General features: G+C 38.9%; 1 protein-coding gene across 1 annotated transcript in view; it reads right to left on the bottom strand.

Moving 5' to 3' along the window:
• LOC126011797 (ketimine reductase mu-crystallin-like) overlaps positions 1 to 20,429 on the bottom strand; it is a 54,534-nt gene extending 34,105 nt beyond the window's left edge. Inside the window, 1 exon segment of the mRNA XM_049775587.1 lies at positions 20,391 to 20,429. Coding sequence (XP_049631544.1) covers positions 20,391 to 20,429 — 39 coding nt within the window.
• Positions 20,430 to 20,650: the final 221 nt, after the last annotated feature.

The raw sequence follows: 20,650 nt of genomic DNA, 5'->3' as shown, positions 1-20,650 counted from the left end.
GAAACAGGTAGAAAATTTCTGGGGAAGTTGATGTCAAAGATCTGGAATTTTCTGTGCTTTGTAAAGATTCAAGTTCCTTCTTTTCTCTCTCTCTCTCTCTCTCTCTCTCTCTCTCTCTCTCTCTCTCTCTCTCTCTCTCTCTCTCTCTCTCTCTCTCTCTCTTTTTTTTTTTTTTTGGTTTTTGGGCAGTGCTCAGGGGCCACTCCTGGCTCTATGCTCAGAAATCGCCCCCGGCAGGCTCAGGGGACCATATGGGAAATCAGGATTCAAACCACCGTCCTTATGCAGGTAAGGCAAACACCTTATTTGTGTGCTATCTCTCCGGCCCCTCCTCCTTTCCTCTTACCTGAGTTGGGGCTGGAGTGACTGTAGAGCAAGTAGGATGTTTGCCTTGCATGTGGCCAGTCTAGGTTTGATCCTTGCCATCCCATAGCAAGGTCAGGAGTAGTTCCTCAGTGTCAGGAAAAACCCCTGAGAAAAGATACTTATTTCATTATTTCCAAAGAAATCTCATCGAAAACAGATCCTTTGCTCCATGCGGTAGAGGTCCCAGGTTAGACTAGGGAATGCACAGACTGGTAAACTCTGGCTGAGGAATAAGATGGTGTCTATTGTTCACAAATCCAGCACGAGGTGGCATTGGAGTTCCATAGTTCCCTTTGCCTCTGTGTATTGCCAGCCAGGACCAGGGAGTTTTGAGCCTTTTCATTTAAATCCCTCAATGTCCAGTTCATTTGTCTTGCTAATTATTCTAGAAATAGCTCAGCATTCCTCATAAAAATGTGCATTTCTATAAAATGTGAATGGTGACAGTGTGAGCCCCTTATTCCAACAAGAGAGCTTTTCTTTGAATTATAGCAGATGTGTTTAGTCACACACACACACGCACACGCGCGCGCGCACACACACACACACACACACACACACACACACACACGTTTTGAACATAAGGAATGGCCTAGGGCAGAACTAGGTGACGTTGCTTCCATTTAGCTCCTTCCTCTGCAGTCAAGACTTAGTCTTCTTCTTACAGGCTGAAATAGTAACTCAAACCTTATTTTCTTCTTCCTTTTCAAAGAAAACATTTCCTTTCTAATGCAAGTGACCCAAGCACATGTGTCAGTCATTTTTATGGTAGAGGTCAAATTGGATCCAGAAGAATTATGCAGAATATTCATTGTTAGCTTCAGAAAATAGCTCAGATTCACAGAAAACAGCACCAAAACAAGCAATCTATTGCTAGCTTTTTTTTTCTATTTTGAAACATGTATGTGTAAACTTATTAAAAGTTTGTTTTTTTCCCTATTTTGAATTTTTCTTAGGAAAAGTTTGGGGTCATCTTATTTTTCTATTTTTGTGATATGACATCATTTTAATACTGCATATTGTTTCTGCCCTTAGCTTCAGGGGTGGAGGTATTCAGTGGGACTTGATTTCACTCCTAGAAGGAGCACAAAGTATGTGCCTTACCACTGGGTAATACCAAAAGCACACATTGTCTTTTTGAACAATATGGGATTGACTGACGTTATCTTTTTATTTTGTTTAGTAGAGAAAGTCGAGTCATTTATGTTCATAATAATGAATTATTGGGTGCCTTTTGCCTATCCTGGCAGCTCCTGAGGTGGCTGGAAGATAGGAGTAATAATGTCTGTGTGATGTTCAAGGTATACTTTGTTAGTTAAGGTGTACTGCTTCTTTTCCATCTGTCAGATGGGCAAAATGAAAGAGAAATCTGACAATAGCAAACAAAACAAAACTGTTCTTGGCTCACAGGGATTATTTTTATAATGTCTGTTTCTTTTTTTCTTTATTTAAACATCTTGATTACATAAATGACTGTGATTAGTTTTCAGTCATGTAAAGAACACCCCCTTCACCAGTGCAACATTCCCACCACCAATGTCCCAAATCTCCCTCCATCTCACCCAACCCCCACCTGTACTCCAGACAGGCTTTCCAGTTCCCTCATTTATTCACATGATTATGGTAGTTCTCTGTGTAATTATTTCTATAGCTGCACTCACCACTCCTTGTGGTGAGCTTCATGAAGTGAGCTGGAAGTTCCAGCCCTCCTCTCATTGTCTCAGAGATTGTTGCAAAAATGACTTTTACTTTTCTTAAAACCCATCGATGAGTGAGACTATTCTGCATCTCTCTCCCTCTGACTTATTTCACTCAGCATGATAGATTCCATGTACATCCATGTATAGGAAAATTTCATGACTTCATCTCTCCTGACGGCTGCATAATATTCCATTGTGTATATGTACCATAGTTTCTTTAGCCATTCGTCTGTTGAGGGGCATCTTGGTTGTTTTCAGAGCCTGGCTATTGTGAATAGTGCTGCAATAAATATAGGTGTGAGGAAGGGATTTTTGTATTGTGTTCTTGTGTTCTTAGGGTATAACCCTAGGAGTGGAATAGCTGAATCGAATGGGAGCTCAATTTCCAGTTTTTGGAGGAATCTTCTTATTGCGTTCCATAGAGGTTGGACTAGACGGCATTCCCACCATCAGTGGATAAGAGTTCCTTTCTCTCCACATCCCTGCCAGCACTGATTGTTCTCATTCTTAGTGATATGTGCCAATCTCTGGGGTGTGAGGTGGTATCTCATCGTTGTTTTGATTTGCATCTCCCTGATGATTAGTGACAAGGAACATTTTTTCATGTGCCTTTTGGCCATTTGTATTTCTTTTTTTTATCAAAGTGTCTGTTCATTTCTTCTCCCCATTTCTTGATGGGATTAGATGTTTTTTTTTCTTGTAAAGTTCTGTCAGTGCCCTGTATATTTTGGATATTAGCCCCTTATCTGATAGGTGTTGGGTGAATAGTTTCTCCCACTCGATGGGGGACTCTTGTATCCTGGGCACTATTTCTTTTGAGGTGCAGAAGCTTCTCAGTTTAATGTATTCCCATCTGTTGATCTCTGCTTCCACTTGTTTGGAAAATGCAGTTTTCTCCTTGAAGATGCCTTTAGTCTCAATGTCCTGGAGTGTTTTACCTACATGTTGTTCTATATACCTTATGGTATCAGGTCTGATATCAAGGTCTTTAATCCATTCGGATTTTACCTTCGTATATGATGTTAACTGGGGGCCTATGTTCGCTTTTTTGCAAGTGGCTAACCAGTTCTGCCAGCACCACTTGTTGAAGAGGCTTTCTTTGCTCCATTTAGGATTTCTTGCTCCTTTGTCAAAAATTAGGTAATTGTATGTCTGGGGGACAATGTGTGAGAACTCAAGCCTATTCCACTGATCTGAGGGTCTGTCTTTATTCCAATACCATGGTGTTTTGATAACTATTGCTTTGTAGTACAGTTTAAAGTTCGGGAAAGTAATGCCTCCCATTTTCCTTTTTCCTAGGAGTGATTTAGCTATTCGAGGGTGTTTATTGTTCCAGATGAACTTCGTAAGTGTTTGATCCACTTCTTTGAAGAATGTCATGGGTATTTTTAAGGGGATCACATTAAATCTGTATAATGCTTTGGGGAATATTGCCATTTTAATGATGTTAATCCTGCCAATCCATGAGCAGGGTATGTGTTTCCATTTCCGTGTGTCCTCTCTTATTTCTTGTAGCAGGGCTTTATAGTTTTCTTTGTATAGGTCCTTCACATCTTTGGTTAAGTTGACTCCAAGATATTTGAGTTTGTGTGGCACTAATGTGAATGGGATTTCCTTCTTAACATCCATCTCTTCCCTATCATTGTTGGTGTATAATAAGGCCATTGATTTCTGTGTGTTAATTTTGTAGCCTGCCACATTGCTATATGAATCTATTGTTTCTAGAAGCTTTTTGGTAGAGTCTTTAGGGTTTTCTAATTAGAGTATCATGTCATCTTCAAACAATGAGAGCTTGACTTCTTCCTTTCCTATCTGAATTCCCTTGATATCTTTTTCTTGCCTGATCGCTATAGCAAGAACTTCCAGTACCATGTTGAAGAGGAGTGGTGAGAGCGGACAGCCTTGTCTTGTACCAGAATTTAGAGAAAAGGCTTTTACTTTTTCTTCATTGAGGATAATATTTGCCATTGGCTTGTAATAGATGGATTCAACTAGATTGAGAAAGGTTCCTTCCATTACCATCTTGCTGAGAATTTTTATCAAGAATGGGTGTTGGACCTTATCAAATGCTTTCTCTGCGTCTACTAATATGATCATGTGATTTTTATTTTTCTTGTTGTTGATGTTGTGTATGATGTTGATAGATTTATGGCTGTTAAACTATCCTTGCATTCCTGGGATGAAACCTACTTGGTCGTAGTGTATGATCTTCTTGATGATGCATTGGATCCTATTTGCCAGGATTTTGTTGAAGATCTTTGCATCTGCATTCATCAGGGATATTGGTCTGTAATTTTCTTTTTTGGCAGCATCTCTGTCTGGTTTTGTTATCAAGGTGATGTTGGCTTTATAAAAGCTGTTTGGGATTGTTGCCATTTTTTCAATTTCATGGAAGAGCCTGGCTAGGATTGGTAGTAACTCCTCTTGAAAGATTTAAAAAAATTCATTAGGGAATCCATCTGGACCTAGGCTTTTCTTTTTGGGCATATGTTTGATTACAGTTTCAATTTCCTCAGTAGTGATGGGGGTGTTTAGATATGCTACATCCTCCTTACTTAAATGTGGAAGGTTATAAGTGTCCAAGAATTTTTCTATTTCTTCTAGGTTCTCATGTTTAGTAGCATAAAGTTTCTCAAAGTAGTCTCTGATTACTCATTGGATCTCTGCTATATCTGTCGTGATCTCCACCTTTTCATTTCTAATACGGGTTATCAGATTTCTCTCTCTTTGTGAGTTTTGCCAAATGATCTATCAATCTTGTTTATTTATTCAAAGAACCAACTTCTGCTTTCGTTGATCTTTTGGATTGTTCTTTGGTTTTCCACTTCATTGAGTTCTGCTGTCAGCTTTGTTATTTCCTTCTGTCTCCCTATTTTTGGTTCCTTTTGTTGGTAATTTTCTAATTTTTTGAGCTGCATCATTAAGTTATTCAGGTATGCCCCTTCTTCCTTCCTGATGTGTGCTTGTAGAGCTATAAATTTTCCTCTCAGGACGGCTTTTGCTGTGTCCCATAGATTCTGGCAGTTTGTGTCTTCATTATTATTTGTTTCCAGGAAAGTTTTGATTTCCTTTTTGATGTCATCTCGGACCCACTGGTTGTTCAGTAACAGCGTGTTTAATTTTCAATTGTTAAAGTTTTTCTTCTGTGTGGCTTTGTAGTTCACATCTAATTTCAGAGATTTGTGGTCAGCAAAGGTAGCCTGCAAGATTTCTATCCTCTTGATTTTATGGAGGTATGTTTTATGTGTCAGGATGTAGTCTATCCTGGAGAATGACCCATGTACATTGGAGAAGAATGTGTATCCAGGTTTTTTGGGATGGAGTGTCCTGTATATATCCACTAGTCTTCTTTCTTCCATTATTCTTCTCAGGGCTAGTATGTTTTTGGTGGGTTTCAGTCTGGTTGACCTATCAAATGTTGATAGGACCGTGTTGAGGTCTCCCACAATTATTGTGTTATTATTGATTTGTTCTTTCAAATTTGTCAGTAATTGTATTAGATAATTTGCTGGTCTCTCATTGGGTGCATATATGTTTATTAGTCTGATTTATTCCAGTTGTACATATCCCTTGATTAGTACATCGTGTCCATCTTTGTCCCTTACCACTTTTCTGAGTATAAAGTTGGTGTCATCAGATATTAATATGGCCACCCCAGCTTTTTTGAGGTTGTTGTTTGCTTGGATGATTTTCCTCCAGCCTTTGATTTTGAGTTTATGTTTGTTCTGACTATTCAGATGTGTTTCTTGTATGCAGCAGAAGGTTGGATTCATCTTTTTGACCCATTTTGCCACTCTGTGTCTTTTAATTGGTGAATTTAGTCCATTGACATTGAGGGAGATGATTGTCATAGGATTTAATGTCATCTTTGTAGATAAGTTTGCTGTGTTTGTTGATCTCTCTTGTCTTAGAGTAGACCTGTCACTTTTTCCTTTAAGGCTGGTTTATCATCTGTGAAGTTTCTGAGCTGTTGTTTATCCATGAAACTTTGTATTCTTTCTTCAAACCTGAACATGAGTTGGGCTGGGTTCAGTATTCTCGGTGAGGCATTCTTTTCATTCAGTCTTGTCACAATATCCCACCACTGTCTTCTGGCCTTGAGAGTTTCTTGTGACATGTCTGCTGTAAGTCTTAGGGGTGCTCCTTTGCATGTAATTTCCCTTTTTGATCTTACTGCTTTCAGTATTCTATCTTTATCAGTGGGATTTGTCATTGTAATGACGATGTGTCTTGGGGTGTTTTTCTTTGGGTCTCTTTTAGCTGGTACTCTTCAGGCATGCAGGATTTGATTGCATGTAGTCTTTAACTCTGGGAGTATTTCTTTGATGATGTCTTTGACAGTTGATTCTTCCTGGAGATCTCCTACCTGGGTCTCTGGAACTCCAAAGATCTTATGTTGTTTCTGTTGAGTTTATCAAAGACTTCTATTTTCATCTGTTCACATTCCTTGAGTACTTTTTTCATTGCCTGTTCGTTTGTCTTAAGGTTCTTTTCCAATTTCTTCTGTTGTGTTGAGTTTTTCTGCATCACATCTTCCAGTACTCCGATTCTCTCCTCAGCTGCTGATACCCTGGTGCCGAGGTTATCCATTGAGGTTTTCAGTTGAGCTACCATGTTTTTCAGATCTGTTATTTCAGTTAAGAGTTTTCTGATTTTTGTTTTGTGTTCTGTTCAGATCGATCTATGCTTTCTTTGAGTTCTTCAAATATATTCCCTAATGCTATTTTAAGTTCCTTATCCTAGAGGTTAATCAGGTGTTTGAAATTTATTAGATTATCTGAGCTTTCATCTTCATTCTGTTTGCATGGTGTTTGCCTGCGAGGTTTCCCCATTGTCATTCTTGTAGTGTGGTTTTTCCTGCGTTATGTGGTGGGGTTCATTGGTTAGAAAGAGTGCGCAGCCACAAAACGAAGCAAAGCAGCTCTTCTGCTGCCTCTAGTTGACAGTTTTTTTGGGGTTCGCTCCCTAGGCCTCTGAGGGATTCCTTCAGGGATTCAGAAACACAGGCAGATAGGCACAGGAGAAGTTTCCCTTGAAGTCCTCAGAGTCTAATGTCTGTTTCTTCTCTATCATTATTTGTGAATAAGAAGGCTATTGATTTTTCCATTTTAATTTCACAGCCTGCCACTTTGCGATAAGTCTATTATTTTTAGAAGCTTTTTTGTAGTCATTAGGATTTTCTAAATAAAGTATCATGTCATCTGCAAACAGTGAGAGCTTGACTTCTTCCTTTCTCATTCATAATAGTACCACAGAAACTAAAATACCTTGTAGTCAACTTAACTAAAGAGTTAAGTATCTATACAAAGGAAACTGTAAAATACTGCTTCAAGGAAATAGAAATTCATGAATCCCTTTTATAGATTGGTATTATTAACATCATTAAGACTGTAATGCTCCCCAAAGCATTGTACAGATTTAATTCAATCTCTTTAAGGATATCCACATTCTTCAAGGAAGTGAATCAAACACTCCTAAAATTCACTCGGAACAATAAAGTCCACAAATAGCTTAGTAACCCTTAGGAAAATGATGGTGGGAGGCTTTACTTTCCCCAAATTTAAATTGTACTACAAAACAATAGTTATTAAAAAATAGCATGATATTGGAATAAACACAAACCCTCATATCAATGGAATAGACTTGAGTATTCAGAGAATGACCCCCTATATATAATCAATTAATCTTTGATAAAGGGGTAAGAAAGGCAAAATGAAGCAAGAAAAGCCTCTTCAACAAGTGGTATTGGGACAACTGATCAGCCACATGCAAAACAGTGAACTCAGACCTCCATCTAATAATAACACGCACAAAGATAAAATCTAAAAGGATATCAGACCTGAAACTATAAGGCACATAGAAGAAAACACAGGCAAAAAATTCTGTGACATTGAGATGAAAGGTAATTTCAAGTAGGAAACACCACTGTCCAAATAAGTAGAAATAGAGATAAACAAATGAGACTATATTAAACCTAGAAGCTTCTACACTTCAAAGGAAATAGTGACTAGGATGCAAATGTGATACACAAAATGGGGAAATTACTCACCCAATACTCATCAGATAAAGGGCTAATATTAAGACATACAAGGTACTACAGAAATTCACAAGGAGAAAACATTTAATCCTATCCAAAAATGGGGAGAATAAGTGAGCCAAAACTTTCTCAAAAGCAATATGAAAAAAATGTTCCATGTCACTATCCATCAGAGAGATGCAAATCAAGACAACAATGAGGTACCAGCTCATGACCAGAGACTGGCACACATCACAAAGAACAAGAATGATCATTGTTGATATGAATGTGGGGAGAAAGGAACTCTCATCACTGTTGGTGGGAATGCCATTTAGTTCAACTTTTCTGGAAAAAAAAATTATGATATTCCTCAAAAAAAAAAACCTGGAAACTGAGCTTCCATATGATCCAGCAATACCACTCCTATGGATATTCTCTAGGAACAGAAAAACATACTACAAAAATTACCTCTGTGCTCCTATGTTCATTGAAGCACTATTTAAAACAGCCAGAATATGGAAACAACCCAGGTGCCTAACGACAGATGAGTGGCTAAAGAAATGGTGGTACATCTACACAATAGAATACAATGCAGCTGTTAGGGAAAATGAAGTCATGAATTTTTCACATACATGATGGACATGGAGACTATTATACCGATCAAAATGAGTCAAATGGGAAAGTTGCACAGTAAAGGGGTGTGTACATTTTATGACTGAAACCCAACTATAAACATGTTTGTAACCACAGTGATTAAATAATTAAATTATTTTTTAATCTAATAAACTTACTTTAATATTATTATTTGTACATCCAATATGTTCTCTATATAACCCAATAATATAAAACATCCAAAAACTGTTACAAATGATAGGTAGATAATTCCTATGTTGATTTATTTTTCTACAAGACAATTTTTGTTTTTTTTTAATTCTTTTTAGAAAATTTTTTATTTAAACAACTTCATGACATACATGATTGTGTTTGGGTTTCAGTCATGTAAAGAACACCACCCATCACCAGTGCAACATTCCCAACACCAATGTCCCAAATCTCCCTTCTCCCCACCCAACCCCTGCCGGTACTCTAAGAAAGGCTTTCTATTTCCCTCATATATTCTCATTATTAGGATAGTTTGAAATGTAGTTATTTCTCTAATTAAGCTCATCCCTGTTTGTGGTGAGTTTCATGAGGTGAGCTGGAACTTCCAGCTCTTTTCTCTTTCATTCTGAAAGTTATTATTGCAAGAATGTCTTTCATTTTCCTTAAAACCCATAGATGAGTGAGACCATTCTGTGTCTTTCTCTCTCTCTCTGACTTATTTCACTCAGCATAATAGATTCCATGTACATCCTTGTATAGGAAAATTTCATGACTTCATCTCTCCTGACAGCTTCATAATATTCCATTGTGTATATGTACCACAGTTTCTTTAGCCATTCATCTGTTGAAGGGCATCTTGGCTGTTTCCAGAGTCTTGCTATGGTAGTGCTGCAATGAATATAGGTGCAAGGAAGGGATTTTTGTATTGAATTTTTGTGTTCCTAGGGTATATTCCTAGGAATGGTATAGCCGGGTCATATGGGAGCTCGATTTCCAGTTTTTGGAGGAATCTCCATATTGCTTTCCATAAAGGTTGAAATAGACGGCATTCCCACTAGCAGGGGATAAGAGTTCCATTCTCTACACATCCCCGCCAAGACTGCTTGTTCTCATTCTTTGTGATGTGTGCCAATCTCTGGGGTGTGAGGTGGTACCTCATAGTTGTTTTGATTTGCACCTCCCTGATAATTAGTGATGTGGAGCATTTTTTCATGTGTCTTTTGGCCATTTGTATTTCTTCTTTGTTAAAGTGTTTGTCCATTTCTTCTCCCCATTTTTTGATGGGGTTAGATGTTTTTTTCTTGTAAATTTCTGCCAGTGCCTTGTATATTTTGGAGATTAGCCCCTTGTCTGATGAGTATTCAGAGAATAGTTTCTCCCACTCAGTGGGGTGCTCTTGTATCCTGGGTGCTATTTCTTTTGAGGTGCAAAGCTTCTCAGTTTAATATATTCCCTTCTGTTTGTCTCTGCTTTGACTTGCTTGGAGGGTGCAGTTTCCTCTTTGAAGATGCCTTTAGTTTCAATGTCCTGGAGTGTTTTACCTACGTGTTGTTCTATGTATCTTATGGTTTCGGGTCTGATATCGAGGTCTTTCATCCATTTGAATTTAACCTTCATACATGATGTTAGCTGGCAGTCTAAGTTCAATTATTTGCAAGTGGCTAGCCAGTTCTGCCAGCACCACTTGTTGAAGAGGCTTTCTTTGCTCCGTTTAGGATTTCTTGCTCCTTTATAAAAAATTAGGTGATTATAGGTCTGGAGAACATTCTCTGAGTATTCAAGCCTATTCCACTGCTCTGAGGGCCTGTGTTTATTCCAATACCATGCTGTTTTGATAACTATTGCTTTGTAATACACTTTAAAGTTGGGGAAAGTAATGCCTCCCATATTCTTTTTCCCAATAATTGCTATGGCTATTCAAGGGTGTTTACTGTTTCCAATGAATTTCAAAAGTGCCTGATCCACTTCTTTGAAGAATGTCATGGGTATCTTTAGAGGGAATACATTAAATCTGTACAATGCTTTGGGGAGTATTGCCATTTTAATGAAGTTAATCCTGCCAATCCATGAGCAGGGTATGTGCTTCCATTTCCACGTGTTCTCTCTTATTTCTTGGAGCAGAGTTTTATAGTTTTCTTTGTATAGGTCCTTCACATTTTTAGTCAAGTTGATTCCAAAATATTTGAGTTTTTGTGGCACTATTGTGAATGGGGTTGTTTTCTTAATGTCCACTTTTTCCTTATTACTATTGGTGTATAGAAAGTTTTTTGGTAGAGACTTTAGGGTTTTCTAGGTAGAGTATCATGTCATCTGCAAACAGCGAGAGCTTGACTTCTTCCTTTCCTATCTGGATTCCCTTGATATCTTTTTCTTGCCTAATCGCTATAGCAAGTACTTCCAGTGCTATGTTGAATAGGAATGGTGAGAGAGGACAGCTTTGCCTTGTGCCAGAATTTAGAGGAAAGGTTTTCAGTTTTTCTCCATTGAGGTCAATATTTGCCTCTGGATTGTGGTAGATGGCATTAACTATATTGAGAAAGGTTTCTTCCATTCCCATATTGCTGAAAGTTTTGATCAAAAGTGGGTGTTGGACCTTATCAAATGCTTTCTCTGCATCTATTGATATGATCATGTGACTTCTATTTTTCTTGTTGTTGATGTTGTGTATTATGTTGATAGATTTATGGATGTGAAACCAGCCTTACATTCCTGGGATAAAATCAACTTGATTGTAGTGAATGATCTTCTTAATGAGGCATTGAATCCATTTTGCCAGGATTTTGTTGAGAATCTTTGCATTTGTATTCATCAGCGATATTGGTCTGTAATTTTCTTTTTTGGTAGCATCTCTGTCTGGTTTAGGTATCAAGGTGATGTTGGCTTCATAAAAGCTCTTTGGAAGTGTTCCTGTTTTTTTGATTTCATGAAAGAGTCTTGCCAGGATTGGTAGAAGTTCCTCTTGAAATATTTGAAAGAATTTATTAGTAAATCCATCTGGGCCTGGACTTTTGTTTTTGGGCAGACATTTGATTACTGTCTTAATTTCCTCAATAGTGATGGGTGTGTTTAGCTATGCTACATCCTCTTCATTCAACCGTGGAAGATTATAAGAGTTCAAAAATTTATCCATTTCTTCCAGGTTTTCATTTTTAGTGGCATAGAGTTGCTCAATGTAGTTTTTGAATACCCTTTGGATCTCTACCATATCAGTAGTGATCTCTCCTTTTTCATTCCTAATACGAGTTATCAAGTTTCTCTCTCTTTGTTAGTTTTGCCAGTGGTCTATCAATTTTGTTTATATTTTCAAAGAACCAACTTCTGCTTTCGTTGATCTTTTGGATTATTTTTCAGGTTTCCACTTCATCGATTTCTGCTCTCAGCTTTGTTATTTCCTTCTGTCTCCCTATTTTGGGGTCCTTTTGTTGATTACTTTCTAATTCTATGAGCTGCATCATTACACTATTCAGGTATGCCCCTCCTTCTTTCCTGATGTGTGCTTGCAAAGGTATACATTTTTCTCTCAGTACCGCTTTTGCTGTGTCCCATAGGTTCTGATAGTTTATGTCTCCATTGTAATTTGTTTCTAGGAAGGTTTCGATTTCCTCTTTGATTTCCTCAGACCCACTGGTTATTCAGTATTAGGCTGTTTAACTTCCAGGTATTAAAGTTTTTCTTCTGTGTCCCTTTGTAGTTCACATATAATTTCAGGGCCTTGTGTTCAGTGAAGGTAGCCTGCAAAATTTCTATTCTCTTGATATTATGGAGGTATATTTTATGTGCTAGCATGTAGTCTATCCTGAAGAATGTCTCATGCACGTTAAAGAAGAATGTGTATCCAGGCTTCTGGGGGTGGAGTGTCCTGTATATATCTACTAGGCCTCTTTCTTCCAATTCAGGTCTAGTATATTCTTGTTGGGTTTCAGTCTGGTTGACCTGTCAAGTGTTGAAAATGCTGTGTTGAGGTCTCCCACAATTATTGTGTTGTTATTAATGTTATTTTTCAGATTCGCAACAATTGTATTAAATATTTTGCTGGCCCCTCATTCGGTGCATATATGTTTAGGAGAGTGATTTCTTCCTGCTCTACATACCCCTTGATTAATATAAAATGTCCATCTTTTTCCCTTACAACTTTCTTAAGTATAGAGTTTGCATTATCTGATATTAGTATGGCCACTCCAGCTTTTTTATGGGTGCTGTTTGCTTAAATGATTTTCCTCCAGCCTTTTATTTTGGGTCTATGTTTCTTCTGACTATTCAGGTGTGTTTCTTGTAGGCAGTAAAAGTTTGGATTGTGGTACACTGGCACAGTGGGGCCCAACTGTGAAAAACTGTGAGTGTGACCTGTCTATGTCTGTCTACTGTCCTCTTGCGTGAAACTCTTGCAAGTGGGGCAAAAAGAGGCTCCAGAAACCTCGCTCGCCCAGACGCCATTTTCAGGGAGGGACTACAGAGCATGAAAACCGGCTAAGCTTTGCAAAAGCCGGCTCCCTGTGTGTGACACCAGGCGGGGAAAATCCGCGAAAGTACACCAGCCCAGTGGGGCCCAACTGTGAAAAACTGTGAGTGTGACCTGTCTATGTCTGTCTACTGTCCTCTTGCGTGAAACTCTTGCGAGTGGGGCAAAAAGAGGCTCAGAGGAGCACGGCCGCGTAGCGAAGCTACGCGGCCGTGCACTCTTTCTAAGGAAAGAACTCCATTGCAGCAAGAAGGAAAAATTACACTAAGAACGATGCTATATCACAGAAGCAAACATTTCTCTCCGGACTGTTTTCTCTGTTGCATGCTCGGGCCTAAGATTTGACCCAGTGTGAGGCTTCATCCACGGAGGACTCCCCTCCCTTAGAGGCAAGTCAGCCCATCCAGAAAGGGAGGAGCCAGAGGAGTGTGCTGCCTGCATCATATAGACAATGAATACCACCACAACACGTAGAAAAACCCACAATACAAGTGTGACAATGGGGAAACAACGCAGGCCAGCATCAGACATAGAGAATGAAGATGACAATTCTGATGACCAGATAATGACCAACCAACCAATCAACCTCTCAGATAAGGACTTTAGACGAGCAATATGGAAGATGCTCAACAGACTCCAAGAAACCATGGATCGAGTTGAACAGAACACTAATAAGAACCAAGAAAATATGAAGACAGAAATCACAAAACTCCAAACTGAAATAACATGTCAACTAACAGGACTGAAAAAGTCAGTAAACAAAGTGAATGACAAAATGGATAAGCTCTGGGACAGGGTATCAGAAGCTGAGAATAGACTTGGTGTTGTGGAAGATGAGATACATAACAATTCCATACAGCAGGAGAGATTGGACAAAAAACTTAAAGCAAATGAGCAGACAATGGAAAAATTAGTCAAAGAATGGGAACAGACGAAAATAGAAGTCTATGATAAGATCAACAGAAACAACTTAAGAATCATTGGAGTCCCAGAGACCCAGGAAGAAAATTTCCAGGAAGAATCAATGATCAAGAACATCATTAAAGAGAAACTTCCAGAGCTAAAGAATATATGTGATCAAATCCTGCATGCTCGAAGAGTACCAACCAAAAGAGACCCCAGAAAAACCACCCCAAGACACATCCTAGTCACAATGACAAATCCCACAGATAGAGACAGAATTCTGAAAACAGCAAGATCAAAAGGGGAAATCACGTTCAAGCAAGCTTCCCTGAGATTTACAGCAGACCTGTCGCCAGAAACACTCAATGCCAGAAAGCAGTGGTGGGATATTGTGACAAGACTGAATGAAATGAATGCTTCACCCAGAATACTATACCCAGCAAAACTCACTTTCCGGTTTAACGGAAGAATACATGGCTTCACAGACAAAAAACAGCTCAGAAACTTCACAGACACAAAACCAGTCTTAAGAGAAAAACTGAAAGATCTAATCTAAGACAAGACTTCCCAAAAGACACACCAAATTTTGAAATAAAGATGGCGTTAAATCCCAGGACAATTCTTTCTCTCAACGTCAATGGACTAAATGCACCAGTTAAGAGACACAGAGTGGCTAAATGGATCAAAAACTCAATCCAACCTTCTGCTGCCTACAAGAAACGCACCTGAATAGTCAGAACAAACAGACTCAAAATAAAAGGCTGGAGAAAAATTATCCAAGCAAACAACACCCATAAACAAGCTGGAGTGGCCATACTAATATCAGATAATGCAAACTTTATACTCAGGAAGGTTGTAAGGGACAAAGATGGACATTTTATATTAATCAAGGGGTACGTAGAGCAGGAAGAATTCACTCTCCTAAACATATATGCACCAAATGAGGGGCCAGCAAAATATTTAATACAACTGTTGACAAATCTGAAAAATAATATCAACAACAACACAATAATTGTGGGGGACCTTAACACGGCTTTGTCAACACTGGATAGGTCAACCAGACTGAAACCCAACAAGAATATACTAGACCTGAGGAGAGAAATGGAAGAAAGAGGCCTAGTGGATATATATAGGACACTCCATCCCCAGAAACCTGGATACACATTCTTCTCCTATGTACATGGGACATTCTCCAGGATAGACTACCTGCTGGCACATAAAACATACCTCCATAAGATCAAGAATATAGAAATTTTGCAGACTACCTTCGCTGACCACAAGGCTCTGAAATTATTTGTGAACTCCAAAGGGACTCAGAAGAAATACTTTAACACCTGGAAGTTAAACAGCCTCATGCTCAATAACCAGTGGGTCCGAGATGAAATCAAGGAGGAAATCAAAAGGTTCCTGGAAACAAATGACAATAAAGACACAAACTATCAGAACTTATGGGACACAGAAAAAGCAGTACTGAGAGGAAAATTTATAGCTTTGCAAGCACACATCAGGAAGGAAGAAGGAGCTTACCTGAGTAGCTTAATGACACAGCTAATAGAACTAGAAAATGCTCAACAAAAGGACCCAAGAATAGGAAGACAGAAGGAAATAACAAAGCTGAGAGCAGAAATCAACGAAGTGGAAACTCAAAAAACAATCCGAAAGATCAACGAAAGCAGAAGTTGGTTCTTTGAAAAAATAAACAAGATTGATAGACCACTGGCAAACCTAACAAAGAAAGAGAGAGAGAGAAACTTGATAACTCGTATCAGGAATGAAAAAGGAGAGATCACGACTGATATGACAGAGATTCAAAGGGTAATCAGAAACTACTTTGAAAAACTCTATGCCACTAAAAATGAGAACCTGGAAGAAATGGATAAATTCTTGGACTCTTATAATCTTCCACGTTTGAAGGAAGAGGATGTAGCATATCTAAACACCCCCATCACCATTGATGAAATTAAAACAGTAATCAAATGTCTGCCGAAAAACAAAAGCCCAGGTCCAGGTGGATTCACTAATGAATTCTATCAAACTTTCCAAGAGGAACTACTGCCAATCTTGGCAAGACTCTTTCATGAAATTGAACAAACAGAAACACTTCCAAATAGCTTTTATGAAGCCAACATCACCTTGATACCTAAACCAGACAGAGACGCTACCAAAAAAGAAAATTACAGACCAATATCACTGATGAATGCAGATGCAAAGATCCTCAACAAAATCCTGGCAAATAGGATTCAATGCCTCGTTAAAAAGATCATCCACTACGATCAAGTAGGTTTCATCCCAGGAATGCAAGGCTGGTTTAACATCCGTAAATCTATCAACATAATACACAACATCAACAACATGAAAAATAAAAACCACATGATCATATCAATAGATGCAGAGAAAGCATTTGATATGGTCCAACACCCATTCTTGATCAAAACTCTCAGCAAGATGGGAATGGAGGGAACCTTTCTCAATATAGTGAAGGCCATCTACCACAAGCCAGTGGCAAATATTATCCTCAATGGAGAAAAACTGAAAGCCTTCCCTCTAAATTCTGGCACAAGACAAGGCTGTCCTCTCTCACCACTCCTATTCAACATAGCACTGGAAGTACTTGCTATAGCGATTAGGCAAGAAAAGGATATCAAGGGAATCCAGATAGGAAAGGAAGAAGTCAAGCTCTCACTGTTTGCAGATGACATGATACTCTACTTAGAAAACCCTAAAGACTCTATCAAAAAGCTTCTAGAAACAATAGACTCATATAGCAAGGTGGCAGGCTACAAAATTAACACACAAAAATCAATGGCCTTTCTATACACCAATAGTAATAAGGATGAAATGGACATTAAGAGAACAACCCCATTCACAATAGTGCCACACAAACTCAAATATCTTGGAATCAACTTGACTAAATATGTGAAGGACCTATACAAGGAAAACTATAAAACTCTGCTCCAAGAAATAAGAGAGGACACACGGAAATGGAAACTCATACCCTGCTCATGGATTGGCAGGATTAACATCATCAAAATGTCAATACTCCCCAAGGCATTATACAGATTTAATGCCATCCCTCTAAAGATACCCATGACATTCTTCAAAGAAGTGGATCAGACACTTTTGAAATTCATTTGGAACAATAAACACCCTCGAATAGCTAAAGCAATCATTGGGAAAAAGAACATGGGAGGAATTACTTTCCCCAACTTTAAACTGTACTACAAAGCAACAGTTATCAAAACAGCATGGTATTGGAATAAGGATAGGTCCTCAGATCAGTGGAATAGGCTTGAATACTCAGAAAATGTTCCCCAGAGATACAACCACCTAATTTTTGATAAAGGAGCAGGAAATCCTAAATGGAGCAGGGAAAGCCTCTTCAACAAGTGGTGTTGGCACAATTGGATAGCCACTTGCAAAAAATTGAACTTAGACCCCCAGCTAACATCATGTATGAAGGTAAAATCCAAATGGATTATAGACCTCGATATCAGCCCCAAAACCATAAGATATATATAACAGCACATAGGCAAAACACTCCAGGACATTACAGGCATCTTCAAGGAGGAAACTGCACTCTCCAAGCAAGTGAAAGCAGAGATTAACAGATGGGAATATATTAAGCTGAGAAGCTTCTGCACCTCAAAGGAAATAGTGCCCAGGATACAAGAGCCACCCACTGAGTGGGAGAAACTATTCACCCAATACCCATCAGATGAGGGGCTAATCTCCAAAATATACAAGGCACTGACAGAACTTTACAAGAAAAAAACATCTAACCCCATCAAAAATTGGGGAGAATAAATGAACAGACACTTTGACAAAGAAGAAATACACATGGCCAAAAGACACATGAAAAAATGTTCCACATCACTAGTCATCAGGGAGATGCAAATCAAAACAACGATGAGATACCACCTCACACCCCAGAGAATGGCACACATCACAAAAAATGAGAATAAACAGTGTTGGCGGGGATGTGGAGAGAAAGGAACTCTTATCCACTGCTGGTGGGAATGCCGTCTAGTTCAACCTTTATGGAAAGCGATATGGAGATTCCCCCAAAAACTGGAAATCGAGCTCCCATACGATCCAGCTATACCACTCCTTGGAATATACCCTAGGAACACTAAAATACAATACAAAAACCCCTTCCTTACACCTATATTCATTGCAGCACAATTTACCATAACAAGACTTTGGAAACAACCAAGATGCCCTTCAACAGACGAATGGCTAAAGAAACTGTGGTACATATACACAATGGAATATTATGCAGCTGTCAGGAGAGATGAAGTCATGAAATTTTCCTATACATGGATGTACACGGAATCTATTATGCTCAGTGAAATAAGTCAGAGAGAGAGAGAGAGAGAAAAACGCAGAATGGTCTCACTCATCTACGGGTTTTAAGAAAAATGAAAGACACCCTTGTAGTAATAATTTTCAGACACAAAAGAGAAAAGAGCTGGAAGTTCCAGCTCACCTAAGGAAGCTCACCACAAAGAGTGATGAGTTTAGTTAGGGAAATAACTACATTTTGTACTGTCCTAATAATGAGAATGTATGAGGAAAATGGAGAGCCTGTCTAGAGTACAGGCGGGGTTCGGGTGGGGCGAAGGGAGACTTGGGACATTGGTGATGGGAATGTTGCACTGGTGATGGGTGGTGTTCTTTACAAGACTGAAACCCAAACACAATCATGTATGTAATTAAGGTGTTTAAATAAATTTAAAAAAAAATAAATAAATAAAAAGAAAAAAAAAGTTTGGATTGTGTTTTTGATCCAATTAGCCACACTGTGTCTCTTAACTGGTGCATTAAGTCCATTGACATTGATAGAAAGAATTGTCCTGGGAGTTAGTGCCATCTTTATATCGAAGTTTGTGTGTCTGTTGGTCAGTCTTGTCTTAAAGTAGGCCGTTCAGTTTTTCTTTTAAGAATGGTTTTGAGTCTGTAAAGTTTCTAAGCTGTTGTTTGTCTGTGAAACCATGTATTGTTTCTTTAAACCTAAAATTGAGTTTTGCTGGGGGCAGTATTCTAGGCAAAGCATTTATTTCATTGAGTTTTGTCACTCTGTTCCACTACTGCCTTCTGGCCTTGATTGTTTCTGGTGACAGGTCTGCAGTAAACCTCAAGGATGTTCCCTTGAATGTAATTTCTCTTTTCCATCTTCCTGCTTTCAGAATTCTGTCTCTATCTGTGGGATTCATCATTGTGACTAGGATGTGTCTTGGGTGTTTTTTCTGGGGTCTCTTTTAGTTGGTACTCTTCAGGCATTCAGGATTTGATCTCATGTATTCATTAGCTCTGGTAGTTTCTCTTTAATGATGTTCTTGACTTTTGATTTTTCCTGGAGATTTTCTTCCTGGGTCTCTGGGACTCCAACGATTCTTAAGTTTTTTCTGTTGAGCTTATTGTAGACTTCTATTTTCTTCTGTTCCCATTCTTTTTGTAATTTTTTCATTGTTTGATCATTTGCTTTAAGGCTTTTTTCCAATTTTTTCTGCTGTATGGAATTGTTATTCATCTCATCTTCCAGTGTACTAATTTTATCCTCAGCTGCTGTTAACCCATGGGAAAGCTCAACCATGTTTTTCTTCTTTTCATATTCTGAGCTTTTCAGACCTGTTGTTTGACCTGAAATTTCAGTTTGGAGTTTTCTGATTTCTATCTTCATATTCTCTTGATTCTTATTAGTGTTCTCTTCTATACTTTCTTTGAGTTCTTTGAACATCTTCCATATTGCGACTCTAAACTCCTTATCTGAGAAACTGACTAGTTGGTTGGTCATGTTCAAGTCATCAGAGTTGCCATCGTCATTCTCTATGTCTGGTGCGGCCTGCGTTGTTTTCCCATTGTCACACTTGTATTGTGGGTTTTTCTACGTGTTGTGGTTGTATTCATTGGCTAAATGATGTGCACGGCTGGGAAGCTAAGTGGAGCGGCTGTGCTCCTCTGGCTCCACCCTTTCTCAGCGTGTAAGCTCACCTCCAGGGAAGGCTCCAGGGAAGGCGAGGTGTCCACAGTTGAGCCACACACAGGATAAAATCAGGCTAAAAATGGAGCACAGCACAGAAGACAGACAGACAGGGGTGCTGGCATCTGAGTTCCAGCAGAGTTCAGCGGCTTCCCCTTTCTCAAGTTCTTATAATTTCTCATGGTCGGGTCCCACTGGGTAGGCGTAGTTTCGTAGATTTTCCCAGCCTGATGTCACCTTTTTCTGTTCGGTGTTCATTGCATCACGGAAACATGCAGATAGTTACTCTGTCCAAATCTTTTCTCTGAAGATCCTGAGAAGAATCCTGTCTAGACTCTTTCTTCAGATGGTGATATTCATTACCCTTTCTGCTGGCTGCCTGGGAGTGAGTTCACAGCGCATCGCCCACTGACTGTGCCCTCCTCAGCCCCTGCCACCGCCTTCCAATTAAATTATTTTTTAAAAAATACAGCTTATGGGCTGGAGTGATGGTGCAGCGGTAGGGTGTTTGCCTTGTATGTGGCATCCTATATGGTCCCCCAAGCCAGGAGCGATTTCTGAGTGCATAGCCAGGAGTAACCCCTGAGACTCATTGGGTGTGCTCCCCCAAACAAAAAAGCTTA

The sequence above is a fragment of the Suncus etruscus genome, chromosome 6 (assembly GCF_024139225.1).
Source record: "Suncus etruscus isolate mSunEtr1 chromosome 6, mSunEtr1.pri.cur, whole genome shotgun sequence".
NCBI classification, from domain to species: Eukaryota; Metazoa; Chordata; class Mammalia; order Eulipotyphla; family Soricidae; genus Suncus; species Suncus etruscus.
This window is presented reverse-complemented; position numbering and strand designations above follow the sequence as displayed.